General features: G+C 43.7%; 1 protein-coding gene across 4 annotated transcripts in view; it reads left to right on the top strand.

Moving 5' to 3' along the window:
• The window catches only part of LOC110547119 (phospholipid-transporting ATPase FetA), a 115,756-nt gene that overhangs the window by 42,629 nt on the left and 45,369 nt on the right, over positions 1 to 27,758 (top strand). For 2 of the 4 annotated variants that reach the window (XM_060378531.1, XM_060378538.1), the window contains exons 4-12: positions 888 to 943; positions 2,841 to 2,954; positions 3,921 to 4,019; positions 5,441 to 5,502; positions 6,869 to 6,941; positions 7,263 to 7,333; positions 15,202 to 15,284; positions 18,365 to 18,523; positions 20,698 to 20,786. In XM_060378531.1, coding sequence (XP_060234514.1) covers positions 888 to 943; positions 2,841 to 2,954; positions 3,921 to 4,019; positions 5,441 to 5,502; positions 6,869 to 6,941; positions 7,263 to 7,333; positions 15,202 to 15,284; positions 18,365 to 18,523; positions 20,698 to 20,786 — 806 coding nt within the window. The remainder of the gene's footprint in view (positions 1 to 887; positions 944 to 2,840; positions 2,955 to 3,920; positions 4,020 to 5,440; positions 5,503 to 6,868; positions 6,942 to 7,262; positions 7,334 to 15,201; positions 15,285 to 18,364; positions 18,524 to 20,697; positions 20,787 to 27,758) is intronic. The other 2 variants (XM_060378546.1, XM_060378555.1) reach the window with 2 other exon arrangements.

Raw genomic sequence — 27,758 nt, forward strand, 5'->3', positions numbered from 1 at the left:
TGCCTCAAGGAGGGAGTTAGGGTCCAGGAACCATACAGAAAACCCCAGACAGACAAATCATAGTCTATGGCAACTTTAGGTGAAAGCCTGTTACCACATGTCGAGGTGTGGAGCTGAGCAGCTTCCTGCAGCTGGCAGTAATGTTGTGGAGGCATAAGCAGGGCAGCACTTTTAAAGAAATGGTGTATGGATTCCTCTAGAAATAATCTGAAACACTTGAATTTTTTATACTTACTTATTTTTGTTAGGATTTCATGTAGCCCAGGTTGGCCTCATATTCATTACATAGTCAGGCACGACAGTTACCTTCTTGTCCTTCTGTCTCCACACACACAGTATGTGCTGCCATGCCCAGCTTATGTAACGCTAGGGATTGAACTCAGTGCCTCGTCCATGCCAGGCAACACCCCTAGCCCTTTCTGTGGGTAAGGGGGCACCCTGAGTCAGGGCCTTACCACCAGCCTGATATCCTCCTGCCTCAGCCTTCCAAGAGCTAAGAATGCGACCATGCACAACCACCTTAACATTGCCTGGTTGTAACATCCCATTTTTATTTTTTATTTACTTTTTAGTTATTTTGAAACAGGGTCTCATGTATCCCAGTGTAGTTTTCAACTCAATATGTAGGTGAAGATGACCTTGAACAGAGTTCTGATCCTTCTGCCTCCATTTCTCAGCTGATGGACTTCAGGGTTGGGCTCGGGCATAGTTTCTCACCTCTTAGGAAGCACCCCGCTAACGGAGCAGCGCTCCCCATGCCCACAAGTTGTTTAAAACAAATGTCCTCAGCAAGAAGGAGTGAGGAGCTGGCGCAGTCTCCACTAGCTCGCAGCGCCCTGGGCTAACCCAGGAGGTGCATTCTTATTGTTTCTCTCGTTTTCTTTTAGAAGAAAGAATCTTGCAGGCTAACAATAGAAAATTCAACTCTCTTTTTGACTATCCGGTAAGTCTCCTGCCACTGACAAGCCAGCAATGGCTTGTGTTCTGTACACTCTCCTTTTGACAGGAGGGAGGAGCCCCTTGTCGATACAGAAACCACAGCATAAATTTCAGGGTAAACTCCTCTATTATAAACGACACAATGAAAGCTCAGAAGCCAAAATTAACCTGGTGGCCTTCACTTAGGAGAATATGTCTCAGATTTTGTATTTAGGTGTGACTCCCATGAAAGAAATACATAGCTTTTCATACAGTGACTTCCGAAGTTTTTTTTTTCCACTGAGACATTGATGGCAGCACATGCATGTTGGCTCCATTTACTCACTAACATGTTGTCTTCCACTTTACTGATTAATTTTAACTTCGTTACGAGCTCCTGTTGGTGAACATTTAAAAGGTTCCCAGTACATGATATATGGTGCTGAGTGAACTTCATTATGCGTGTCAGTTAACACATCTGTGTTTGTACGTAATAGGGAGTTTCTGAGGTGGACTGATGAGGCCTAAAGGGAAGCACATTAAACAAACAAACAAACTGTGACACGTTGTTGCCGGCTGCCTTCTGAAAACATTGTACCCATTTATAGCTCCACGCACCGCAGAAAATTACTCGCTTCACATTGCTGCCACACTAATCTTGTTTCTGCATTTTTTTCTGAGATAAGGCTCTCGTGTGTAGCCCAGGCTGGCTCCAGATTGCTAGCCTTCTACCACGCCTCCCAGTGTTAGCAGCTGGGACTGCAGGCATGCCATTTTCCTTTCCATCTTTGCCAGCTCTTACATGAAAATGATATTTCCACATTCATAAAGTAACAAATACATTGTAAAGTCATGCTTAAGCACCCATCTTGCTCACATCTGCTCCTTTATAGGGAGCCACTGTGGCTACTGTCTCTTGTATTCATTGGTGCCTTCTTGAGCCCATAAAAGAGATGTGAATATATACCCTTTTTTTCTATATTTTTACACTATTCTGGACCTTAATGTTTCTCAGAGTCCTAATTATATAACAGCCTTTCTGTTTTTCCTTTTCGAAGATTTCTTTTTCAGATTTGGCTTTAAATGGTCCCTTATAAATGACCATTTAGGTTATTTTCATCTTATGTACAAGCAATGCTTATGTTTTCCTTGGCTTGGCTTTTGAAAGAAGGTCTTACTGTATAACCCAGACTAGTTATATAACCCAGGCTAGCCTTTGGAAGGTCTTGCTGTATAACCCAGGATAGCCTTGACCTCCTTCAGCACCACCCACAGTGCTGGAATTACAGGCATGCAACACCATCCGACTTCAAAAAGTGTTCTTACATGCTATTTCTCACACACCCACCACCCCTCTTTCTGTCTCTCTCTGTCTCCCACACACAGCATGTGTACGTGTCACTCTAAGGATATGAAAGTCTACATAGGTACATATATTTGTGGCTGCTGCAGCACTGCGAGGTTAGAGGTTCTGGGTAACAGCCATACTTACAGTGAGGCGGTGGAGCGGGCTTTCCCTCTTTCTGTATACAAAGCAAAAGAGAAAACTGGGGCTGGGTCAGACAGATGTAACAGTTGATAATAGTTGTGCCCCTTACTCACCTTGAAACATTATACAGGTTGTTTAATTTTTCCAATTCTTACTTCATTCATCTAGATATAAAATAAGTATGGTAACATTCACCTTGTATGATGGATATGGGAGTTAAATACAGTTACAAAAATGTTAGTTGTCTTTCTTCAGTATGTTGTCTGATCTCATTTGCCTCTGTGTTAATAATCCCTGCCCCATGCAGTGCACAACCTACATTCAATCAGTGTGTCCTTGAATACTGAGGGAACAGACAGATTAAAAAAAGTTTCGAGCTGTTTCTACTTGTATTTGCTTTTCATTGTTATTATTATTTGTATCTTACCTATAGGACAATTCCATCAAGACCTCAAAGTATAATTTCTTTAACTTCCTGCCCATTAACCTGTTTGAACAGTTCCAGAGACTTGCAAATGCCTATTTCCTCATTTTGCTAGTCCTGCAGGTATGGCTGCTAAGTCATTTTTCAATTGTATTCTAATCTTCTCTGGGGTCAAATTGTGTTATCAGTACCTAGACTGGAAGACACCCTCTTCATTTTGACATTGACAAATGGATAGTTGGAGTCTTTGACCAGTTCCCTAAAGTAGCAGAAGTCAGGATTAATCAATGTGAGGCAAGCCTCTGTATGAAAGAGACACAATGATGGCCTCCCATGGGAAGGGAGCTGCTTCATTATGGCTGTAGAGTCACAGTTCAATGTGATCATAAGAAACCACAGATTCTCCACCCCAACCCTAACTACAGTCCCATTCCTCTTTCTCATCCCAGCCTCTGTGAGAGGCAGCTGACACATACCCAGGGAGAAGACTGGTAGAGAATCCTAGAGAGCCAGCACAAGGAAATGAATCTGTAGGGCAGGCCCATATGGAGAGAGAGGGCCAGATCACCTCACTTGCTGTGGTAACGGAGGTGGTTTTTTCTCTTGTGCACTAGTTTACTAATTCTTTTTACTTTTATGTATGTGCATTGGTGGTCTGCATGTTTGTGTGCCATATGCGTGCATGGTACATACAAGGCATAGAACCTCTAGAATTGGAGCTATAGATGGTTGGTACTGGGACTTGAACCTGGGCCCTTTGGAAGAGCATCCAGCACTTTTGACCACTGAGCTATATCCCTTTAAGTCTTGCCATATAAAAACTCTTAACACTCTACCTTCCAATACCTTTTTTATTGTTGAAGAAGAAATGACTAAGGAAGAGACATTCGCAACATGTAAGTAGCAACTTGCAGCCTTTTCTTCTTTGGGAAATGCTGCTGGGATTTGGGGTACAAGAAGGCTCCAGCAGTGATGAGCAGCTAGGACTGGGTTATCATTTAAACCTAAGAGGTGAAAGTATTGATGGAGGTAGCAAACTGGGGGAAGTATGTTACTCCTCACCTAAGAGCTCTTATTTCCTTCTCCAAGTTGATTCCTCAGATCTCCTCCCTGGTGTGGTATACAACTGTGATACCCCTGGTCGTGGTGCTGTCCATAACAGGAGTGAAAGATGCCATCGATGATGTGGTGAAGTGGCTTCCTGGGCTTCCCTCACTATGCCTAGTAATTGGGCTGTGGGCTAGAAGACTTCCTAGATCTGCTGTGTGCCAGGCAGCACTACACAGAGCTGTTTCTCATACTTGTTCTCTTATCTATCCCAGAAGTCATAGCGTTTCCATTGGCCCAGACTAGTCATACTTACAGTGTGGCCAGAAAGGGGCAGTGCAAAGCCTTTTTATGCTCCTCCCCTATGGCCCTTCCTCCAGACTTCCTTCTTCTTCTCAGTGCCCAGCCCTTGCCCCTTAGCTTTGTCTGGCTTTGCTTCTTATCTTTCTTCATCTGACTCCTCTAATTTCATGTTTCTTTCCCATTTCCCCCTGTTCTCTGCTCCTTTTATTTCCTGTTATAATTCTCTCTTCTCTCCCTCTATACTCCCAAGTGCTCCCTGCTTTCCTTTCCAAGTGCCACTTCTGTCTGTCATGCATAGCGAGGAGCTGTTTGCCATGAGCAAAGACCCACTCCTTTCCTGGCATTGGAAAGAGAAATTGGCCTGTTGCAGCCAATGCTAATTGGAGGGGGTCAGCCCAGACCCCAAACCTCCTGGTGGAGTTTGGAAAACTGTCTTCAGAGAGGCCTGATTTTGTCAAGAAAGATTATGGACCAAAGTATGACATTTCTTGCAACACATTTTTTTAACTTTGTAAAACCTAGGCTTAGCACATACAGTGGTTTAAATTTCAGCCACAACTCAGATATTCAAACTGAGCTACATAAACTCATTTAAGCTCAGAATGGCATACATACCCTGCTACCATCTCTTTCTGGTGGGCTCTGAAAACTCAACTTGCAAATGTAAGGCAACCCAGCTACTCCTGGTCCAGAATTCGGTCTCTTTAGAATAAATGTTGGGAGAACCCGGAATCGTGGAAAACTGAGTATTCTGCGTGCCCCTTCCTAGTCCTGCCCTTCTCCACCAAAGAACTCCAGGTGCAAGGAGGTGGTTCCTGTGAGTCCCTCACTGGGACAGCTGCTGCGTTGTTCTCTTGCCACCCATAGGTCTTTACTGTTGGCCTCTTTACTCCCACATCTGCCGTAGATGCCTCTGTGTGTCCCGTGGTTGTACAGTGTAGGGATTCCCTAGTGCTGTCTGGCATGCATCCTGTCCTCTTGGCTTTTGATAGAGTAACTTGTTTTTAAGCTCCTAGGCATTAGGTTTTTTGACTATTTAGCCCAAAGATGTGTCTCTTTTCTCCAAGTTATTTTTCTACCTTCCTTCTGAGCTTCCAATGAGCATTAACCTCTTATCCTGGTTTTAATGGTGGGAGGGCTTTGTTATGTGAAAGGGTAGAATCAAACAAGAACTACATCGGGTAGTGTTTTTACATGTTTAAATTGTACCTGCAGTTTTCTGCTTGACTGTCTCCTGAACACTTTCTGTGTGGTTTTAGAAAAGACACCAAAGCGACAAGCAAGTCAACAACCGCTCTGTTTTGATCCTGGTGAATGGCAGGTATGTTCTCTTAGGGAATCCAGGTTAGGTAGGACCAGAGAGGTCAGCAGTGCCAACACTCAATGCAGGACACTCGAAAAGGTCGTTCAGGACAGTGGCAAGAACTTCACGTTAAACTTCGAAAGAATTTGTTTCTTTTGGAGATGCTGGGAATCAAACCCAAGGCCCCGTGTGTGCTAGGAAGCAGCTGTAAGAACTTGCCTTGGGTGTCTCCATCATGCCCTGAACTGGCCACATTGACTGAAATGCCTCTGGGCTTCTTTTCTATAAAATGGAAATAACACTCTCTGTCTTAGAGGATATGTCTGAGGAAATTAAAATGAAGGAATATACCCAAGCAATTGATGAATTATAGTGTGAGTTAATATGCTGGTGATTATTAAAGTGATTCACCTCGAGACATTTGCCTTTAGAGCATAAAGGATTCTGGCAAGGCTCACTGGCTGTACCACTGTAGCCTTCTATCCAGCTGTTGATGATGTTTACTAGGCCAGAGAGAGTGAGAGGAGGGCAGAGAGCTGGCTTGTTGAAGCTGCCCTTACTGCCAGCTGCCTTTTATTGGAAAGGAGGATTTGCAGTCAGAGGAAACCAAGTGAAGAGTGGGGGGGGGGGAGGGAGAGAAGAGAGGGTCTGTAGGACCCAGAGGAGGGAGGGAGGGAGAGAAGAGAGGGTCTGTAGGACCCAGAGGAGGGAGGGAGGGAGAGAAGAGAGGGTCTGTAGGACCCAGAGGAGGGAGGGAGGGAGAGAAGAGAGGGTCTGTAGGACCCAGAGGAGGGAGGGAGGGCACTATGATCAGGATGGAGAGTGAATAAAGAAGTAAATAAATAATTTTTTTTTAGAAAATTAGTAAAACCAGATGACAGAATATATTTTAGCTATTTAATAAAAGAGTGAGCCACATATGTCTTCTTAAGGTATATCATTAAATGAAAAATAAAGAAAGTATCTACTCTTTATCTTTTTGAGACAAGGTCACCCTAGCAGGCTTGGAACCCTAGGTAGAACAAACTGGCCTTGAACTCACACAAATCCTCCTGCCTCTGTCTTCCAGGTATTGGAAAAAAAGCCTTACCTTGTGACTTTGAAGTATGTATGTTGTAGAGGAGTCTAAGAATTGATATTTTGTAGGAAAGTTTTTAAAATATAGTGGCTACCTCTGAGGAACAGGTGGAAATGTTGGGGAGAGAGTTCTCAAAACCGCTCGTCCTGCCTGCCTGGAGGGTGCCACTCCAGCCAGCTTGGCCTCCAAGACGGGTCTCCATTCAGCTCAGCCTTACCTGTTCCTTTTGCTTTATTTTATTTAGTTGTAAAAACAGAACTTTGGGGAAACTCTTAGAGCAGAAATTCAAGGCCCATTATCTTACAGGGTTGAGAAGGACAAGTGGATGAACGTTCAAGTGGGAGATATTATAAAACTGGAGAATGACCACCCAGTTACCGTGAGTACCTCCTCCACCGTGACATTTATCCTTCTTTCCTTGAACTAGCATCAGGGAGCCCATAGCATGTTCGCCTCCACCTCTCATGGCTACCTTCAGCTGCCTCACTTTGCACTGGAGGTCATCAGCTCCTCTGGCAGGAAGCTTGTTCTTGTCCCTCTTTCATCATAGCTTCAGGTAAAATGAAGCCATTTTGAGAGGTGTGTGGTTGCAGTGATGGGTCGCAGATAATAGAGTAAGCCAAGAGTCCGTAGAGTCCCCTCTCACTGCAGTGTCAGGAGCTGCCTTCTGTCTCCTCTTCTCTGACTTTTCTGATTGCAGGCAGATGTACTGTTACTCTCTAGCAGTGAGCCGTATGGTCTGACATACATTGAAACAGCAGACCTGGATGGGTAAGTGTTTCCTTCTAATATTACATTAAGAAAATTTAACCCCATCAGAGGGCAGGCATGACACTGGGAACTGGTGGTGTTCTCAGGTGGAAGTAGTAGTTTTTGTTCCAGAAAACTAAAAATATCCAAATGAGAAAAGACAAGAAGCATGGCCATGGAGCCTTCAGGTCTATGTGTGAGCCATGGGCAGCAATAGTGAGCATTCACTGTATCCAGAATGAACTCCAGAGTCTCCATCTCAGCGGGGTTATCTCTGCCCTCCCTGTCTGTGACTTCTGTGCCTTGTCTTTGATGTTTGCAGATTGAAAATATCTGAAAAAAGTTTACTCTGAACTGAATATACTCAATTTTTTTTCTCCTCGTTTATTCCCTAAAAATAAAGTTAAATGGGTATCTACATTGTATGAAGATAGTGTATTGCTTATATTCAAACGCTGGACCGTTTTATGAAGGACAGTTGAACACTGATGAATTTAGGTGTTCATGTGGGGTCCTGAAGACACTGAGAGACAGCTATATATATTCCATGATGTTGACAAGGATGAAAGGGAGTCATAGTATGCCTCTTGGTGCCTGTAATGGCTGTTCTTGTCGACCTGACTATATCTGGAATAAACTAAAACCCAAGCATCTGGACATACCTGTGAAGGAAAAGTGTTTTCTTAATTAAATCATTTGGGACAGGAAGGCTGACCGTTAATCTGAGCCACACCAGTGACAGCCTGTATAAAGGACATGGAAGAAGGGGGTGTGTACCCGTTGCTTACCCTCACTCCCATTGGAGCCCACTTCCTCAGGATTCTGGTATACAAAGACCGGCTGACACAGCCAGCCTTGTGAATTGAATAGCTGCTGGATTCTTGACCCTTTTGTTGGGAGACAGCCATTGTTGAATTAGCTGGACCACAGTGTGTAAGCCACTCTAAGAAATCCCCTTTTTATAGATACAGAGATCCGTTCTGTCGTTTCTGTTTCTCTAGAGAACCAGGAGTAATATAAATTTTTGGTACCAGAAATGGTTCTATAGCAGTAGTTCCCAACCCTCCTAGTGCTGTGACCCTTTAATATAGTCCCTCATGTTGTGTTAACTTTCAAACATAAAATTATTTTTGTTGCCACCTCATAATGTAAATGTCTGTGTTTTCCAATGGTCTTAAGCGGCCCCTGTGAAAGTGTTGTTCGAGCCTCCTCCCTAGAAGGGGTCCTAACCCACAGGTCGAGAACTACTGTTCTAGAGAAAAAGAAGTGTACCTATGAGTTTTTTTAAGCTTCTGGAATAGGCTTTCCAACTTGCCAACACCTACAGTTACCGAAGACGCCTAGTAGTACTGGAGCATGTTGAAAGCCCATGGTTAGAATTATTTGAAAGGCTTGCTGCATGGAATGAAGAACTTAGTGACTCTGTACATAAAACTTTTGAAAGTTTGTGGAAAAATAAGTAAAATTACTCTGGTTGTATATAGCATTTCTGGATAAATTAGCAACAAAAAGAATGAATTTATGGATAAAATTAACCAACTACTAGAACCTCAAGATACAGTGGCAAAGGGAAAGAATGAAACAATTGATAGGCTTCAGATGTACATAAACAGCCTAAAGGTTTCTAAGTGTGCCCTGGAAGAGAATCTTCTCTCCTGCAGCCATAGAGCTCAAGTTGCAGAAATCATACCTGAGCCCCAATTGTTAGCTTGGCAGAATTGCAACCTCAGAGGGTGCCAGTGGTTAAATAAGGGCACTGACTGGTCAGGATCCTGCAATTTGGGATAGAGATGTGTGGGAGGATCCTACAGAGGCTGACTTTGAACCCTCAGATTCTGAAGAGTTATCACACCTGGGGAAGTAGTCTCTCTACCCTCAGCGGATATATTCCAAGCCCCACCTCCTGGGGAAATTAAAACTTTAATGTCAAAAGTTTGTTTGAATATTTGGCTGAAGAATCTGTCAAAGGTGGCCTACTGAAAAGGGCTAAAGGTGCCTGATGTCCCTTGGCTTAGTGTTAGGGAAGGGATTTTAAGACTCAGAAAAACTGCAAAGCCAGAATGGGTGCACTTTCCACAACCTAATCCCACACAGTGGGAAGGCCCAGAAGACACCCCCTTCACTAATCCTGAAAGACAATGTCTCCGTAAAAACCACATCTCTCAATTTAAGGAAATAAGAGATAATGTATCCCAAGTTCCGTGTTTCCATGTGAAAGCAATTTCACAAGGTTTTTGTAATTTCACAAATAAAGAGACTCATAAATTCAAGGCAACTTTAAATACATTGGTGGAGCTGGGCATGGGGGCACATGCCTTTAATAGCCCTCAGGAGACAGGCAGACAGATCTCTTGAATTGAGGCCAACCTAGTCTGTATAGTGAGTTCTGTGACATCCAGAGCTATGTAGAGAGACCTTGTCCAAATAAATGAAATAGGCTGGTGGGGACACAGTAAGATGGGAGAGCTAGTTATCGTGTAGGCTGAGGGTGCTGTTGATGACAGTCTTAGCCCTTAGACTGGCAGAAGCTAAGTCAGGAGCTTCTAAGAGGCTTTCACTTGTTATCACAAGATGTTAGTTCAGGTCAGAATAGGACAAAGAATGGCCGTTCCAGAAGCTGAAACTAGCCCAAGATAAAGTAATTAGCCTCAGAACTTTCAAGTTTGTAATCTCTCACAGTACTGAAATTGCATTTGCTCCATCAGGCTCTGCAGATATAACTCCTCCTGGGAGGTTTTTGTTCATAGCTTTTTATTCACAGGCATTTTCATTCTCAACACAGAATGCTTAGAAGGGAAGGAGCACATTTGAAGAGTTTTGTTATCACCTATCACCTTGGGCCAGACCTTAGGATTGGAGACGTTGGAGACGCTGTTGCTCAGCCGGATGACTTAAGTGCAGTGGCTTTACCCGGCCCCAAGAGCAGCAGGGGCTGGCTGCAGCACTGGACCACCAAAGGCAGATGGACAGTAGTTATTGAAACTGGTGAGATGGGCAAAGCACTGTCCATGGTAGCTTGACCCATAATGGGCAGCACGGGCAAAGTGATTTTTATGTTGGCTTGACTCATATGACTTATGGTACTGGCTAGTCAGTCACGGTGATTCTAGGCATGAAACAGATAAGAAGCCTACTGCATTGGACCATGACAAGAAAGAATCTCAGCTGATGAGCCAGTGTCCAGACCTGAGCCAGTTTGCAGACCAAGAACTCCTTGAATGAAAGGACAGCCAGGTTCCCTGAGGGAGGACCTTGATAAAATACCTGAGAGCTTACTGTTAGCTTCTCTTCTGTCCTTCTCCAGAGGGACCTACCGTCTCTCATAGGGTCAGTGTTCACTGGGGAGAACAATCAGACTTTCCAGGGTGTGTGGGGTACTGGTTCCAGGAGACCCCAGGACACACTGTGGTCCTACAGTTGAAGTAGGGACTTAATGGATTCCAGGTGGCTAATGGAGTTTTGGCTGAAGTCTGACTCAGAGTGGGCACAGCGGTGCCCTGAACTCACCCTGGGATAATGTCCCCAGTCCTAGAATGTGTAACTGGGACAGGTCTACTCAGAAGCTGGCAGAATGCCCACATTGGCCCTGTGGCCTGTGCAGTGTGGGCTGTTGTGGTTGGAAAAGCTAAGCTATTGGTGTTGCCTCTGCCAGGGGAAACAGTGAACCATAGACAGTATTGCAGCCTGGAGGACCTGCAGAGGTTAGTGTCACCATCAGGGACTTGACAGATGCAGGGGTGGCTGGTCTCGCCACATCTCCCTCTAACTCTCCTTCAGGGCCAGTGCAGAGACACATGGATGATGCAGAGTGACAACCGACCATCACAGACTTAATCAAGTGGTGACCCCATCCGCAGCTGCCGTCCAGCTGTGGTGGCACTTGAGCAGGTGAACACACCTCCTAGTATATGGTACAACCGATTAACGTAGTGAAGGCTTTTCTCAGCACCTGTCCATAAGGCCCACAAGAAGCAGTGAGCTGCCAGTAGGCAAGGTCAGCATATACCTGTGCAGTTTTACCTCAAGGATGCATCCTCTCCATCCCTTTGTCGTAACTTAGTTCAGTGGGGTCTTGATCATCTGTCTCTTCCACAAAATGTCACACTGTATATCACAATGTATTGACCAAGTGAGCAGGAGGTGGCAACCGCTTTGGACTTGTAATATATATGCACATCAGAGGATGGGAGATAAAACCAACCAAACTTCAAGGCCTTCTACCTCATGAAATTCTTAGGAATCCAGGTGTGGGGCAGGCAGACATACTCCTTCTAAGGTGAAGGATAAGTGATTGCACCTGGCCCCTCCCACCACCAAGAAAGAAGCACAAAGGTTAGTGGCCTATTTGGATTCTGGAGACAACACATTCCTCACTTGGGTGTGTTACTCCAGCCCATATATAGCAAGTGACTTGGAAAACTGCTGGCTTTGAGTTGGGGCCTGGAACAGGAGAAGGCTCTTCAATAGCCTCACGCTGCTGTGCAGGCTGCTCTACCACTTGGACCACATGATCCAGCAGACCCGACACTTGAAGTGTCAGTGGCAGATACAGACGCTGTTTGGAGGCTTTGGCAGACCCCTATAGTTGAATCACAGAAGAGACCTTTGGGACTTTGAAACAAGGCTCTACCATCATCTGCAGAAAAAGTATTTTCCCTTTGGAAGATAGCTCTTGGCCTGCTTTTAGACCTTAGTGGAAACTGAGTTATAACAGTTACCGTTTGGCCTGTGCTGCCCATCATGAGGTGACCCACCAAGTCATAAGAAAAGAATGTGTACAGCAGCAATCCGTTATCAAATGGAAGGGTATATATGTGATCGGGCACAGGCAGGTCCTGAAGGCACAAGCGTGTTACATGAAGAAGTTGCCCAAGTGCTTATGGTTTCTACTCCTGTTACACTGACTGCTGCTCCCAAGCTCGTGGGGTGTTCCCTATGATTGGTTGACAGGGGAAGAGAAGATGAGGGCCTGGGTTACTGACTGTTCTGTGTGTGATGCAGGTACCACGCCGAAGTGGGCAGCTGTGGCATTACAACCCCTTTCTGGGACAGCCCTCAAAGATAGCAGCAAAGATGAATTCTCACACCAGGAAGAACTTGAGGCAGTACACATTTTGGAAGGAGAAATGGCCAGATGTGAGATTGTTTACTTATTCCTCAGCTGTAACCAATGGATTGGCTGGGTGGTCAGGAAGTTGGAAAGACCATGACTAGAAAATTTGTAAGAAAGACATTTGGGGAAGAAGTATATAGGTAGGTCTCTTTGAATGGACAAAATATGTGAAGATATTGTGTCTTATATGAATTCCCATCAAAGGGTAACTTCAGGAGAGGAAGGCGCTCAATAATCAGATAGGATGACCTATTCTGTGGTCAGCCGGGCTCTTTTTCCAGCCATGCCTGTCATTGTCCAGTGAGCCCAGGAACAGAGTGGCCGTGGTAGTAAAGATGGAGATTATGCATGGGCTGGACAACATGGACTTGCACTCACCAAGGCTGACCTGCCTACACCTGTATCTGAGTAACCAGATCTGCCAACAGCAGAGACCAACACAGAGTATCCGGCACCATCCCCTGGGGTGACCAGCTAGCAATCTGGTGTCAGGTCGGCTACATTGGACCACTTTCTCGTGGACAGTGCTCTGTATTTACTGAAATAGATACTTACTCTGGATATAGATTTGCCCTTCTTACATGTAATGCTTCTGCCAAAACCACCATACATTCAATGACTTACAGAATGACTTATCCACCATTGTGGTATTCCACACCATATTGCTTCTGACCAAGGAACTCACTTCACAGCCAAAGAAAAGTGGCAGTGGCCCATAATCAGAGAATCCACTGTCTTCCCATGTCCCCCACCATCATAAGCAGCTGGCCTGATGTAAAGATAGATCGACCTTTTGAAGACACAGTTAAAGTACCAGTTAAGTGATAGAAGCCTTGGGGACTGGGCAGGCTTCTCTGAGAGAGGCACATGCTTTGAACCAGCATCTAGGATATGGTGGTTTCTCCCCTAGCCAGGATTCCTGGATCCCGGAACCAAAGAGTGGAAAAGGAATGGTTCTACTCGATATCACCTGTAGCGATCCATTAGGAACAGTTTTGTTTCCTGTTCCCATTCTGCTGGTTCCAGATGGGGGCTGGGGGAACACTAAAGCCAGGAGACACAACAAACATTTCATTGAACCAGAAGCTCAGACTCCCCTGTCCTCTTTGGGCATCTGGTGCCATTAATTCAACCTCAGACAGGAACAACAGTGTTAGGAGGCGCGATTGATCCTGATTTTTGAGAGGAAGTTGGATTGCTTCTTCACATTGGAGGTAACTAAGATTATGTCTGGTGTGCAGGAGAATCTTTAGGGCTCTTGGTGCTGCCATGTCAATGGGAATCTACAACAACCCAGTCTAGGCAGAGTAACGAAGGACACAGGGCCATCAGGAATGAAGGTGTGGGTCACTTCAGGAAGGACCGAGACCTGCTGAGATCTTGCTGAGGGTGGAAGAAGTGCAGTGGATAGCAAGGGTTATTGTACGTATAAATGCCAGTTAAAGGCTATGTGGCCAGTTGCAGAAATGAGAACTAAATTGACATGAGTGGTTCTGTCAAAGTTTGTTAAGAATGCATTTGTGCAGGTATTTGTTTTCTTTCCTTTATTTCTTTATCATGTAACATCAATTGAGTAATTATCATATTTAAGTTTTGAGGTACTAAAAGAATGTTCCTCAAGGGACATTGCCACCTATTCTAAAATCTGTAAGGCATTTCCACTTGTATGTAGGATAATTATATCATGTTCCGTGTACTTATAACCTGATTCAATATATAATATGTTTGTGGTTGTACATGGGATAGTTAAATCAAGCTAGGCATGATTATGAGCTGGATAATGTTTTCATTTGGGCATTAAGTATGGATGAGGAGATGTGATTGTGTGTCAGTTTGACGAGGAGTAGACAGACTTGCGGTAGCTATTCTTGGTTGTCAATTTGACCACATCTGGAACTAAATAAAACCCGAGGAGCTGGGTGAGGGATTTTTCTTAATTAAATTATTTGAAGTGTGAAGACCCACCTTTACTTCAGATCTTTTGAGGTGGGAAGGTAGACCTTTAAACTGGGCCACGCCTTCTGGTGACAGCCTATATAAAGGACATAGAGGAAGGGAGCAGCTGCCTTTGCCTGCTTGCCCTCGCTCTCTGTTTACTGATATTAGAGTCTAATTCTTTGAGGTTCTGAAATATACCAACGGCTAGCTGAGACATCCACCCTCATCATGGAGCAACTGCTGGTCTCTTGGACTGTCTGTTGGGAGGCAGCCATTGTTGGACTAGCTGGACCATAGTCGTAGCCATTCGAATGGCTTACGTTAGTCATTCTGTCAGTACTGCGCCTCTAGAGAGCACTGACTAATATTTTACCCAAAAGCTTTTTGAAATCTATACTTGTTACTATCTCTGTGCATTCTTGTAACCAAAAATGGTTAATTGTGACATACATGAACTGTTGCCCCAGAGTTGTGAGCAGCTTCCTAACAGAACCTGCTCCCCATCCCTGAAGGAAGCAGATGCCAGCTCCAGGTTGCTCTGTGATGTCTCATCAGCTTCCCTAGCATTGCTGACCAGCCAGCTCCCCTGTGTTGGTTAAGGTGCTGGTGGTGGGTGTTGCAGGGAAGAGGGCAAGAGGACAGGCTGAGCGTGTTTCCTGAAGTTATCTCACTGCCCACAAGAACAAGGAGTAACTGATGTGAGGTATCAAACCCTTAGCCTCTACTCTGCTGGCAACATTTATTCTCTCAGACCTAACAAAGAAGCAGTACAAGCTGGCCCTGTGCTGCTGTTGTGTATATGTCTCATACACTGATGAACCTGTGACCTTTTCTCTAGTGAAACCAACCTAAAGGTGAAGCAAGCCATCTCCGTTACCAGTGACATGGAGGATAACCTGGAGCTGCTGTCTGCCTTTAATGGTGAGCTTAGAGGATGGCTGCCCACCCAAAATCTCACCAGCAGAGGACTAGCTAAACAGAGTATGGCACATCCCTACAGAATTCTGTACAGTTTGTTATAAGCAATATGCAAGTCAATTATCATTGACATGGAAAAACATATACAACATAATAGAGAAACAGACTATAAAAGCAGTACAATGCATGTAACATGAACAAGCTTTTGGGAAACGTGTGCATATATGCACAGGATAAAACACTTATAAAGATGTAACTCAAAAGGCTTTCAAGAGAGCTTTTTCTCTAAACAATGAGTAGATTATAATAGTTCTCCAAAGCCTTTAATCCTAGCACTTGGGAGACAGAGGCTAGCAATCTCTGAGCTTGGGGCAGGTCTGGTCTGCATAATGATTTCCAGGCTAGCCAGGGATATGTTAGTAAGACCCTGACTCAAAGAAAAAGGTTTTCCCATTTTAGCATGTTAAAAATATTTACAAAGGAGATCCAGCAAGGTGGCTCAGTGAGTAAAGGCACTTGCCCCAAAGCCTGTGACCTGAGTTTGATCCCTGGGACCCACATGGTGGAGGGAGAGAATCAGCTCCCACATCATGTTGTCCTCTGGCTCCACACATGCACCATTGCATATTCTCTCTGCTCATGCAAAGTAAACATTAAAAATGTTTACAGAGATATATTTACTAATCAGGGAAAATTTTGAAAAAAAAATAGTAAGTTCCCTTTACAGTAAGGAATATCTCCACTTCTTCCTCGTCACTGACCCTGATCTGGCATTTCTGATGCTGATGAACTACCTGCGGTGGTTTTCTCTGGATGGTCTGTGGCAGAACATTATTTTTGTTTTGATGCCCTATGTCCAGCTGGACTTTTGGCTACTTTGAGTTCTTTTTTTCTTCCACCCTTCTCCACCCTTACAAGCCCCTAATACTAGATAGGAGAGACAAATGATAGGGGGAAAGGAGGCAATGTTATCATTAGACTACTTCCTGCTGATTAGGGGTATCAAGTATCGTATTTCTCGAAGGTAACACACTAGGCATTTGAGATCAGAGACCATTGGTGGCTTGGTCACAGTTTCTTTGCAAATGACCAAATTTCCTGCAGTTGGAGCAGTAGGAGGCTTGACATTGAAGACCTCTGGCTTGACCTATGGTATTAGCATGGTACACATTAGAACCAATTTGGTCATATCCCTTACCCATTCACCCACAAGCACTGCCCGTGCCTTTCAAGGTCTAATAACCTTTTTACATTCAGTACTTGCATTTTCTTGTGCTAAGGTTTCTATCAACACCTGTCTTGTGTCAGGGTCTGGTACAGTTTTGTTCACAGCTTTGCAAAAAAATCAGTGAAGGCTTCTCCAGAGCCTTGTATAATCTTTGTAAACAAGGTGGACTTGTTTTCCAGGCCTCCTCAACTTTGTCCCTAGCTCTTCCAGCCACTAAACAGCATTGTGCCTCTCACCCAGCAACTGATCTTTTAATGTATTCATTCTCTCTGCTCTGTTTCACTGTTCAATACTTGTGGCTCCTTCTCTCCACCATGTTAACGATTGCAATTGCAGACCAGCATCTAGTAGAGCTGTCACCAATCCCTTCCAGTCTTGGTAAATAATTCTATTTTGAGTAGCCCAGTTACTTAGAATTTGTTTCACATAGGTGAGTGCATTCCATATGAAATTATGGCCTCTTTAAAATGCTGTAATCTATCACTTCCATAGGATGCCACCTGATATCATCATATCCTTGTTGAGCATCTTTAGGAGGCGTGTGCTTTATGATTACTGGGGAAGCTGGTGGTGATTTTGTAACATCTGGAAGCATGATGGGTTCAAGATCAAAGCAGGATTTTTCATCAGCCTGTCCTGCACTTTCAGCCTTTCTTTGACCCCGCTGCCCTGCAGTTCAATTTCTTTCTCTCTTTCCTCCTGTGAAAAACTCCTTTTCTCTTTCTCAGTCACTGGGGTTGAGCCCCTTGGTTCTCCTTTTCCTGACGATCCTTGCCTCCCAATTTTTCCACCTACAATTTTTTCCAGTTGCTCAACCAACTCTGTAACCCTTTCAGAAAAGAGAGAGCAGAGTGACTTTTGTTTTTCTTTTTCCATCAAATTTTTGTTTCTCAGGTCCCTCCATTACCACTCCAAATTTTTCCAACTGCTCAGCCATTCTCCCAGCCATTTTTGAAACAGAATGTTTTGGGGAAAAAAAAGACAAAAGAAAAAGAAAACCAGAGAATCCCCTCTGGGAGCAAAGTGGGTGCTCCCCAGTGGTGTCAGTGACAATAAATTTTTTGATGGCGTCTTGAAAAGAAATATCCATTTCTTAATCTTCTGCCATTTCTTCTACAGCATTTGAAGTCAAATTTCCCATTCTGCCTAGCCCCACACTGGGGCTAAAACTCCACTGGTAGTGGACTTTTAGCTACTTTTTTCCACCCTTCTCTACCCCTCTTATTCCACCCTTACAACTCCCCAACACTAGGTAGGAGAGAAAGAGTGATAGAGGGGAAAGGGGACTATTTCCTGACGATTAGGGGCATCAAGCTCCTTGGGGCAAGTTTGATCTATACCATGAGAATATCAAATTTCTTCCTGTTGTTGTTTCTTCTTTGTGCATGACTACTTAACAAACCTCAACCAACAACTCACCAAGAGGTCCCCAGCTCTTGGGGCCTAGTATTTATATACCCTCTGAAGAGTCCTCAGAATTCCAAGCATCACACACTTGCAGAAGCTATCTGCAGCTGGCAAAATTACACCCCTTATAGAGCATGAGGCAAATCATAGTCAGCTCCTGTGGACAATCAGAAGCAGCCCCGTATCCCACACCTGGGATTAAAATGGAAACATTCCTTTGTGTGTGTGTGTGTGTGTGTGTTTAAAGAAACTAAACTTCTCACTAAAGCCTTGAAATATTTGTGTGCTTTTGTAAACAGAATTTAGTGTGGGATAGAGAGCAGTTGAGAAAAGATAGAAGAAAAAATTGGGTTGTATTATTTTTTTAAAGAGGTTTTCTTTCTGCTTTTTTGCCAAGTGTCCTCCCAGGGTTACAGAGCTGATGCCCTTGCTACTATATTTTCTGCAGGAGAAATTAGATGTGAGCTTCCCAACAACAAGCTGGACAAGTTCTCTGGAACGCTGAGCTATCTGGGGGATACCTACTTCCTGGACCATGAGAGGCTGCTGCTCCGAGGCTGCATCATCAGGAACACAGACTGGTGCTATGGTTTGGTCATTTACACTGGTACGCTTCCCTGCAGCCATAGCCCAACATACCCGTTAGAACCTGCTCACTGCCCAGCTGTGGGTAGTTAACGCTCAGACTGTGGTTACAATCTGGAACAGTGGTGTAGTGCTAGATTGATGGGGAGGTGAGACAGCTGGCTGGCTGGGGTATGTAAGCAGCTGAGGGGAAAGTGGCTTTGCTCAGGCAGGGGGCTTCCAACATAGCAGCTTCACCTTTATTCAAGGAAGGTTGTGTGTTTGAACACCATAAGGCCGTCATGGGTCTTTCCAACCATATGCAGACAAAGGAGAGGGTGTTCATACAGAGAAAGTAAGCAGAATGGAAGGTTACATGGAGACCACATCAAAAGGGAGTATAGACAGTGCCCATTACATAAAAGAATATAAGCTATAACGTGGAGACTTCATAGAAAACAAAAGCACTACATTAGTGGCTCATCTCGAGATGTCATTTAAGTCACAACCACAATATGTAGTGAGAGGTTTTCTTTGTTCGTGGCTTGATTAGGAAGGAGAGCCACCGTGACCCTCTGTACCCAAGTAGCAGTAGGCATTATTAACTTTTTGCTCTTCTCTCCCTGGAGGGAAACAATTTAAAAGGAGGAAAGACTGACTTGTCACTCAGTTTCAGTGGTGTTAGTTCAAGCTTGCTTGACCCTGTAGCTTTGGACCTGCAGCAAGGGCGACCATCACAGTGGGAATTTGTGATGGGGCAAAGCTGCCTTTGTCATGGTGGCTGAGAAGCAGAAAAGAGAGAGGAGGGGTCCTTGGAGAAATGCCCCTAAGAACGTAACTTTCCTCAACTAAATTCCATGCCTAGTTTCCACTACCCACAAAATCGCCGCCTGCTGGAGACAACGTTTCAAACAGTAAACTTTTAGGAGATATTTAACAAGTCCATAACCACAGTAGAAAGATTTATTATCACTAAACTCGGATTTTTGGAGGTCTCTTCAGAGCATCCACTCTTAAAACATGGGGCTCCTAGTTCTCCTAGGAGAAGGCCTCCACCCTCTGGAAAAGATTAAGAGTCCAGGGAAGCCTGGCAGAACTTGGTTTCTTGGTTCTTGGTGTGAAGTGGCAGCTTCTAAGATGCTGACATCAGATGATGTCAAGTAGGTTTACTTTCCTCACTGTACGTCAGCAGTTACCCACACATAGGAAAACCATTACTACCAAGTCCATTTGTTTGGCTGAAGTTTTTTCCCAAAGCAGTAGTATTGCCAGCGCGACTTAGTTTTCTTCTGATTCTTGGTTTGTTGACAATAGTGATGAACTTTGGGGAGGTCCATGTAGGGTCAGAGAGCATCAGGGAGCCTCAGTGCAGCCTTGGAGCTGCTGTTCCCGGTGGCTCAAGTCCTTGGAAGCCTGTGGGACCAACTCAGCCTTTCTAAGGGTTCTGGAAGATGTGGTCCTGTAGCTGCCACACCCTGCCTTGAACATCCTAAACCCAGACCCGGAAAGGAATGCCTCCTGGGGCGGAATGCCGCAGCTTACGCTGCCCATCCCAGTGTCTTCTCATAGCGCCAGAGAGACCCAGCTACCCCACACAGACACAGGAATAGCACTCCTCTGTTAGAACACATGCAAAAATAGTAGGCCAGAGAAATGGCTACTTACAGTTTCTTTCTAGCCCTCTTACTAGGATTTCCTTAGCCCTCTGGCAGTGTCTCCATCTAGTGGTTTGCAGCTCAGCTCTGTGGCCGTTCCAGGCCCCTTTGCTCAGTGCACTGCCACAGAGGAACACGCAAACTGTGTGTGTCAGCCACCGAACAGTCTCAATGTCCCGAGTTCTACCATAGCAAGAAAATCACTGCTGCTTCCTTTCTTCCATTCTCAGGAATTTGGGATATAGCCAACTCAGCAATAGGTTTCCTCAAAAGAAAACAAATATGTCTTTTATCAGAAAATTGCTTCCCTAAGCCAAATAAATAACGGACACTTGTGTGACTCTTGTTCTCATTTAACTCATGGGAAAATCAAGACAGGTTAAGGTGCTAGTGAGAGTGTGGACACTTCGTAAGGAAACAACGTGTTCCTTTCTAGGCTGTTGATTGGATTTGCTTAAGAGGTTAAAATAACTGCACATAAGGTATATGTTAGCCCAGTTTCTAGCTATCACTGAGTATATCCAGTGATTCTAAGGTCAGGATTTCTCCCTGTTTTGCTTAGGGCCAGACACCAAGTTAATGCAGAACAGTGGACAATCCACCTTCAAACGAACACATATAGACCATCTCATGAATGTCCTTGTGGTCTGGGTAAGTTAGACACTTAACCCTCTTTCTCTCTGTAGATGCACATTCAAGCAGTAGCTGGCCTTTCCAAATCAGAATGTAGTTGTTTGAGAGCTGCAAGTTTTACGACCCAACAAGCTAAGGGGTGAGCCAGGAAAGCAGATCAGTGCACGCGGCCTCTCGGTTACTCCCGTGCAAAATAATGACAGTTCAGAGACCAAGTGGCGCCAGAGCTGATCGGGAAAGTGGAAGTTCTTTTAGAAATAGAGATTCTTTTTCATGTCAGATTTGATCATGACCTTTAGTAACACATCACATAGACTAATCGAATGCCTTATTTAAACTGATCATTTTAAAGCTGTATCCCTTAAAGGTGTCTTTAGACAGAGGCAGGAGAAGCTCTGGCCTTATCCAAGTTTCTGCTTCAAAGAGAGCAGCTTCTCATTATGCTGCTTTATAATATTTCAATTGGAACAATAGGGGCACTCTGTTGTCTGGAACCCGAAAATCACCAACAAAGGGGATAATGAGAGAGCGAGAAGGTTTTATCAGTTGGTTGGTTGGTTGGTTTGGTTTTTCTTTTTTTAAGACAGGGTTTCTTTGTGTAGCCCTGGCTGTCTTGGACTCACTCACTCTATAGACCAGGCTGGCTTTGATCTCAGAGATCTGCCTGTCTCCAAAGTACTGGGATTAATGGTGTGCACTGCCACCATCCAGCAGAAAAGAGATTTTGTTTTAGTTTTTAAATTTACATACAATTTTTTTATATTATTTTCCTTCCCTAACCTCCTCCCAGACTCTACCCACTCAACTCCATGTTCTTCACAGTCTTTCAAAAAATAAAAATAAAGCAAAAGTAAAAAACAAAGATCACAACCAACTAAAAAGATTAAGAGAAAAATATTCAAAAAATCCCCACAAAAACTCCTTGGAGTCCACCCCATGCTGCCCGGCTCTCTGGGCACAGGTCCTGCCCTGGTGTGTGGCTGGCACACTGGGGCTAGTCCACAGGAGAAACCCGAGTTTCCCTTTTACCAGTAAGCATCAATTGCAAATAGCTTCTTGGGTGGGGGTGGGACACTGTGTTCACTCTCCGTTTTCTGTGCTGGGATTTTGTCTGGTTTGAACTTGTGCATGTCTTGCATGTGCTGTCGCAGTCTGTGCATGTGTATCATATCTGTTGTGTCTGGATGACAGTATTTCCTTGGAGTCATCTACCATCTCTGGCTCTTGCAATCTTTCTGCCTCCTCTTCTGCATAGATCCTTGAGCCTTGAGGTGAGCAGTCTGACAGTAATATCCCTCTTAGGGATGAAGGCCCCAGAGCCTCTCACTTTCTGAGTTTGGTCCAGTTGTGTGTCTCTTGAGCTAATTCTCATCAACTGAAAGGAGCTTTTGTGAAGGACGAGTGATGTGCATGTCTATAGAAATAGCAATATGTGATTAGAAATCATTGTAACACTGTGTTCCTTTGGCAGAATAGAAGCAGGTTTACCCCCAGGGGCCATCAACTGTCCCATTCTGGGCTCTTGCTGCGTTAGCAGTGTCAGATATGGGTTCTCTCGGGGTCCGGGCCTTGAACCCGTTTTTAAAGTGGTTGGCCCCTCCCGTCACAGCTGTGCCACCTTGCACGTGTGCGCCACAGGCTGCTGCAGGGCGCAGGGTAGTTCGCTAGGCAGCAGTGACGGCTGCCTTCAGCAGAGGTAAAGCTTCTAATTAATTTATTTTTAATTTCACATGTGTTGGTGTTCTGTAGACATGTCTGTGTGAGGGTGTCAGATTTCCCAGAACTGGAGCTACAGACAGCTGTGAGCTGCCATGTGGGTGCTGGGACTTGAGCCTGGCTCCTCTGGAAGAGTAGCCAGGGCTCTTAACCTCTGATCCATGAGGTGAAACTTCTAGTTGGGCACCAGCTCGATTTCTTCATGTTTGATGACATTGTGGTGTCTTCAGCAATAGGGCCTTACCACCAGGTTGAGGAAGGTAACCCGGAGCCTTGACAGTAGCTTGTGGTGTTGGGGGTCATCTATGGGCCCCTCTGGCCAATAATTCAGTAAGATGTAACCCATTCTTGGCACTGGAGGTTTTATTTGTGGCATAAGATATATAGTTGGGGTATTGTCTCCATCATTTTATAGTGACTCTACTGAAATTCCTTTCATATAGGTACCTGGTTTTTTTTAACTTTTTTTTTCTAAGATTTATTTATTTTATGTATATGAGTGTTCCATCTGCATTTACACCTGCCAGAAGAGGGAATCAGTTCACATTATAGATGGTTGTGAGCCACCATGTGGTTGCCGGGAATTGAACTCATGACCTTTGGAAGAGTAGACAGTGCTCTTAACTGCTGAGCCATCTCCTCCAGCCCTAGGTATCTGTTTTAGGAAGCTCCCATAGTAGGTTTCTACATGTCTTTAGAAAGCTGTTAATAATTGGTTATCTCTCCCATATTCTCTCCTTTGCCCTGCTCTCCTTTACCCCTCTCCATCCTCCTTTGTTTCTTATAATATTATATTCAGTTTCCCCTTCCTCAGATGATCCCATTCTCCCCTGCTCCTTTCCTAGCCACTGCCTAACCACTGTAGATACTCTTATTGAAACACACATTTAAAGCCAACATCCATATATAAGGAAAACACATGTAATATTTGTCTCTTGGGGCCTGGGTGTCTCACTCAGAATGATTGTTTCTAATTTAATCCATTGGCCTGCAAACTCTGTCTATCATTTTTCTTACTAGCTGAGTACTATTCCATTGTGTAAATTTACCGTATTTTCATTATCTATTCATTAGTTGATAGATATCTAAAATGTTTCCAATTCTCATTATTATAAATAGAGCATCAATAAATATGGGTTTATTGTTTATTGTAGAAAAGTATTTCTACAGTAAGACATAGAGTTCTTTTGCTATATCCCAAGAGTGGTATAGCTAGATCTTGTGGTAGGGAAATTTTTGTCTTTTTCAGGAACCTCCACACTGATTTCCATAGGGCCTGGACCAATTTGCACCCCACCATGAGTGAATAAGTGTTTCACTTTCCCTGAATCCTTGCAAGCATGTGCTGTAGGTTTTTAAATTATCATTATTATTTTTTAATTTATTTTGGCCATTCTTATTGGGGTAAAATAAAATCTCAAAGTAGTTTTAGTTTTGCATTTTCCTGGTGGCTAAGAATGTTCAACATTCTTTTAAGTGATTCTCAGCTATTTGTGTTTAATCTTTCAAGAACTGTTTAGTCCTATAGCCCATTTTTTAACTGGGTTTTCTGTTTTCTTTCTGTTTAGTTGGGGTTTTTCGTTTGTTGTTTGGTTTGATTTTGTTGTTGTTTTTCTTTACATATTCTAGATACTAATCTTCGGTCAGGTGTATAATTGGAAGAGTTTTTTTGCATGTTGTAGGCTTTTGCTTTGCTTGAATGATGACTGACATTTTTTTTTTTTTCTGTACAAAGGCTGTTCAGTTTCATGAGGTCCCATTTACTATTGTTGATTATAGTGCCTGTGCTGTGTTCTATTCAGGAAGTCTTTTTCAGTGCCAATGATTTCAAGCCTATTTCCCACTTTCTCTTTTATCAGGTTCAGGGTATCTTGTTGTATGTTGAGTTCTTTGATCAGCTTGGAGTTGAGGGCTTTTTGCAGAGTGATAGATAAGGCTCAATTTTCATTCTTATATTCTTTTTTCCAGTTTGACCAGCACCGTGTTTTGAAGATACTGTCTTTTCTTTAGTGTATATTTTTGGCTTCTTTGTTAAAATTCAGTTGTCAGTAGCTTTCTGGAATTATATCTGAGTCTTCAATTTGATTTCATCAATCAAGGTGTCTGTTTGTATGCTATATTTTAATTACTAGAGTGCTGAAGTACAACTTGAGATGAGGGCTAGTGATGCCTCCAGCAGTTCTTTTATTATTCGTGATCATTTTAGTTACACTGGTTTGTGTATGTACGTGTTTCCACATGGTTTTAAAGATTTTTTTTCAGTTTCTATGAAGAATTGTGTTGGGATTTTGATGGGGATCACATTGAATTTGTAGATTACTTTTAGTAGGATGGCCATTTTCTTTTCTATTGAAAATAGATTTCTTCTCTCATCCCAACCAGTTTCCCTTCTGCCATTCCTATCTCTCCCCACTCCCCCTCCTCCAGATATATTCCATCTGAGAAAAGAGAGGGCCTCCAATAGACAACACCCAAACAGGGGAAAACAAGGTACAGCAAGACAGAGATAAACTCCTCATATCAAGGGTGGACAAGGCAACCCAATAGGAGGAAAAGGGTCTCAAGAGCAGGGGAAAGGGTCAGAGACACACCTGCTCCCGCTGTTAGGAGTCTCACAGAAATACAAGCTAACAGCCATCACATATGCAGAGGACCCAGTGCAGACCCACAAGGGCCCATGCTTGCTGCTTCAGTGTCTGTGAGCCCCTGTGAGCCTGCCTAGTGGATTACTTTTGTTCTTGTTGGTGGAAATTAACCTCATTATTTAAGTAACTTTTGTGTATAACTGAGCTGTTCTGGTAATATCTACACTTAGTTCCTTAACTTTTCATCTTCTGTTGTTATACCCTGAAAACATCTTTACATGCCTTTGCTTTCTATGTACTTCTCATCAGTGCCACCTTTCCTCTGTTACCGTGAGAAGTCTCTTCAGGGCTGAGGCTACAGCTCAGTGGTAGAACACTCACACGGTATGTTCAAGGCTCTGGATGGACTCTCCAGCACAGCAAGAAGTGGCAATAAGAAAATCACAATTCCTTTTCAACGCAGTACATACAGATTGGAAGACTAGGAAGGCTGTTGAGCTTTGAGAGCAGAGTCAAGCCTCGAGCATCTCTTTTTCTACTGCTGAGTACTGAGCCTTCGCAGTTAGCAGAGTTCCTTATCCTGGTTTTTTAATGAAGCAGATTATCGCAGTCAAGAGTTAAGGAAAGTGATGTAAGCAGATGCTTTCAACAGCACCAGGGGCTTGTGATGCTACCAGTAAGCTAGCTCAATGGTCAAAGGTCATCTTCAATAGGACATTTTCTGTCAGCCTAGACAGACGTCTGTGTGTGTCTGTCTGAAGGGCAGTAGCATTTGCTTGCCATCTGTGGTGGGATTTTTACCTTTTACAGTATTCACATTATTAAGTACAGCTTGTTATACATATAACTGGTGAAAAATCAAGAAATACACTAATTTAAACAGAATTCTGGTGGCTATTATAGAATTCCACGGGAACTCCTCAGGTGGTGTTACTGCATGTTGTGGTTTGTGTGTGTAGCGTTCCTGGAAGGGCACTTTGTGCCCTGCTGGTGACTTTGGGAACATTTGGAACCTTTACAAGGTGGGCTGTGCTTGGAGGAAATGACTCCCTATGGGACAGCCTTGAGGATTACAGCCCAGCTCCACTTCTGGCTCTAGTCTCAGCTTCCTAGCCTGCCAAAATGTGAGTAATCTGACATACAGTTCCACCACCATAGGACCACCCATCACACGCCTCCCCACTCCCAGTGGACTGCATCCCCAAGGTAGCAGAGTGAGTTCTTCCTTAAGGTGGTCTTCTCAAGTGTTTTCTCTCCTCAACAAGAAGCAGATGTGCTGAGAACCCAGTGTGTGTCTGATGTGTGCCGGATGCGGTGAGAATCACAAAAGTCTGTAAGAAGTGTTTAAGTCCTTTGAGGAGGAATCCATGTCAACATCCACTACTTGTTGGAAGTTTTATTTGACAGTTGCTTCTGGGGCTAAGGAGATTGCTCAGCCAGTAGAGCACTTGCCTTGAAAACAGGAGTACCTGAGTCTGAGCCCCAGAACTCACATATAAATACAAGAAAAAAAAATGTCAGGTGTGATGGCATGCACTTGTAATCTCAGCACTTGGGAGGTAGAGGCAGGAGGATCTTTGACACTTGCTGGCCAGTCAGGTTAGTCTAACTAGTGAACTCCAAGCCAGTGAGATCTGTTATCAAAGGAGTTAGAATGTATTCCTAAGGAAAACATCCTCGTGCTTACATGCACAGGTAAACACATGTGTAAATGCATGCCCATACACAGTAACATTGACACATATACATATACACATGTATTTTTAAAATAGTCCCATCTGTCCAGTTACACAAAACTTTTCAACATAACTTTTTATTATACTTTAATATCTTTCTGTGAAGAAAAATTTAAAAGCATGTCAAGTCCTGTTTTAAGATTGTACATTGGCATGTATGTGTGTAAAAAAATAAATGTAGATATGGGACAGGGCTGGAGAGATGGCTCAGCAATTAAGAGTAGTTGCTGTTTTTCTCATGGACGCATATTCAGTTCCCAAGCACTCACATCAGGCAGCTCACAACTGCTCGTAACTCCAGCTTCAGGGGATTTGATGCCCTCAAAAGGCCTCCACAGGCATATATGTACACACACATACAAAAAAATAAGACTTTTTCAAAAAGTTATGAAATTGTTTAGAAGAACAAAGGGGACAAATAGGAGAGAGGTAAGAAATCTTGGTAGCAGAAATAGGACAGAGAAAAATGTTTAATATATAGCATTTACATGTATGCAAATTTTAAACTGTATAAATAAATTTAGTATTAAAAGGCTACATATTAACCAAATGTGAATAAATTATGAAATTAAAAATATTGTAGACAAAAAGTTGAGAACAGTTTGAGCTCATAGTAAATTTTACATCACTAGAGCTGCATGGCAAGACCATGTCTCAAATGGAGCAGGGTATAGGAAAGAAGGAAGAGAATTATATAAGAGAAAAGGAAGAAAGGGAGAAAGAGAGATTAAAAAGGGGAGAAGATTCTCAGTTTTCAGAGATGTATCAGAAATCAGAATAGCATTGACTGCCTCCGCAGTAGCAGAGCCATGTCAGAGACAGCTTGTCAGTGATAGTCTGTCTAAAATAGCCTGTCTTCAATAGTCTGTCTGCAGGAGTCTGTCAAAACAGTCTGTGTGCAGTGGTCTGCCTGCAATAGTCAGTTGGCAGTAGACTGTCTACCATAGCCTGTC

This window comes from Meriones unguiculatus, chromosome 1, assembly GCF_030254825.1.
Source record: "Meriones unguiculatus strain TT.TT164.6M chromosome 1, Bangor_MerUng_6.1, whole genome shotgun sequence".
Taxonomy (NCBI): Eukaryota; Metazoa; Chordata; class Mammalia; order Rodentia; family Muridae; genus Meriones; species Meriones unguiculatus.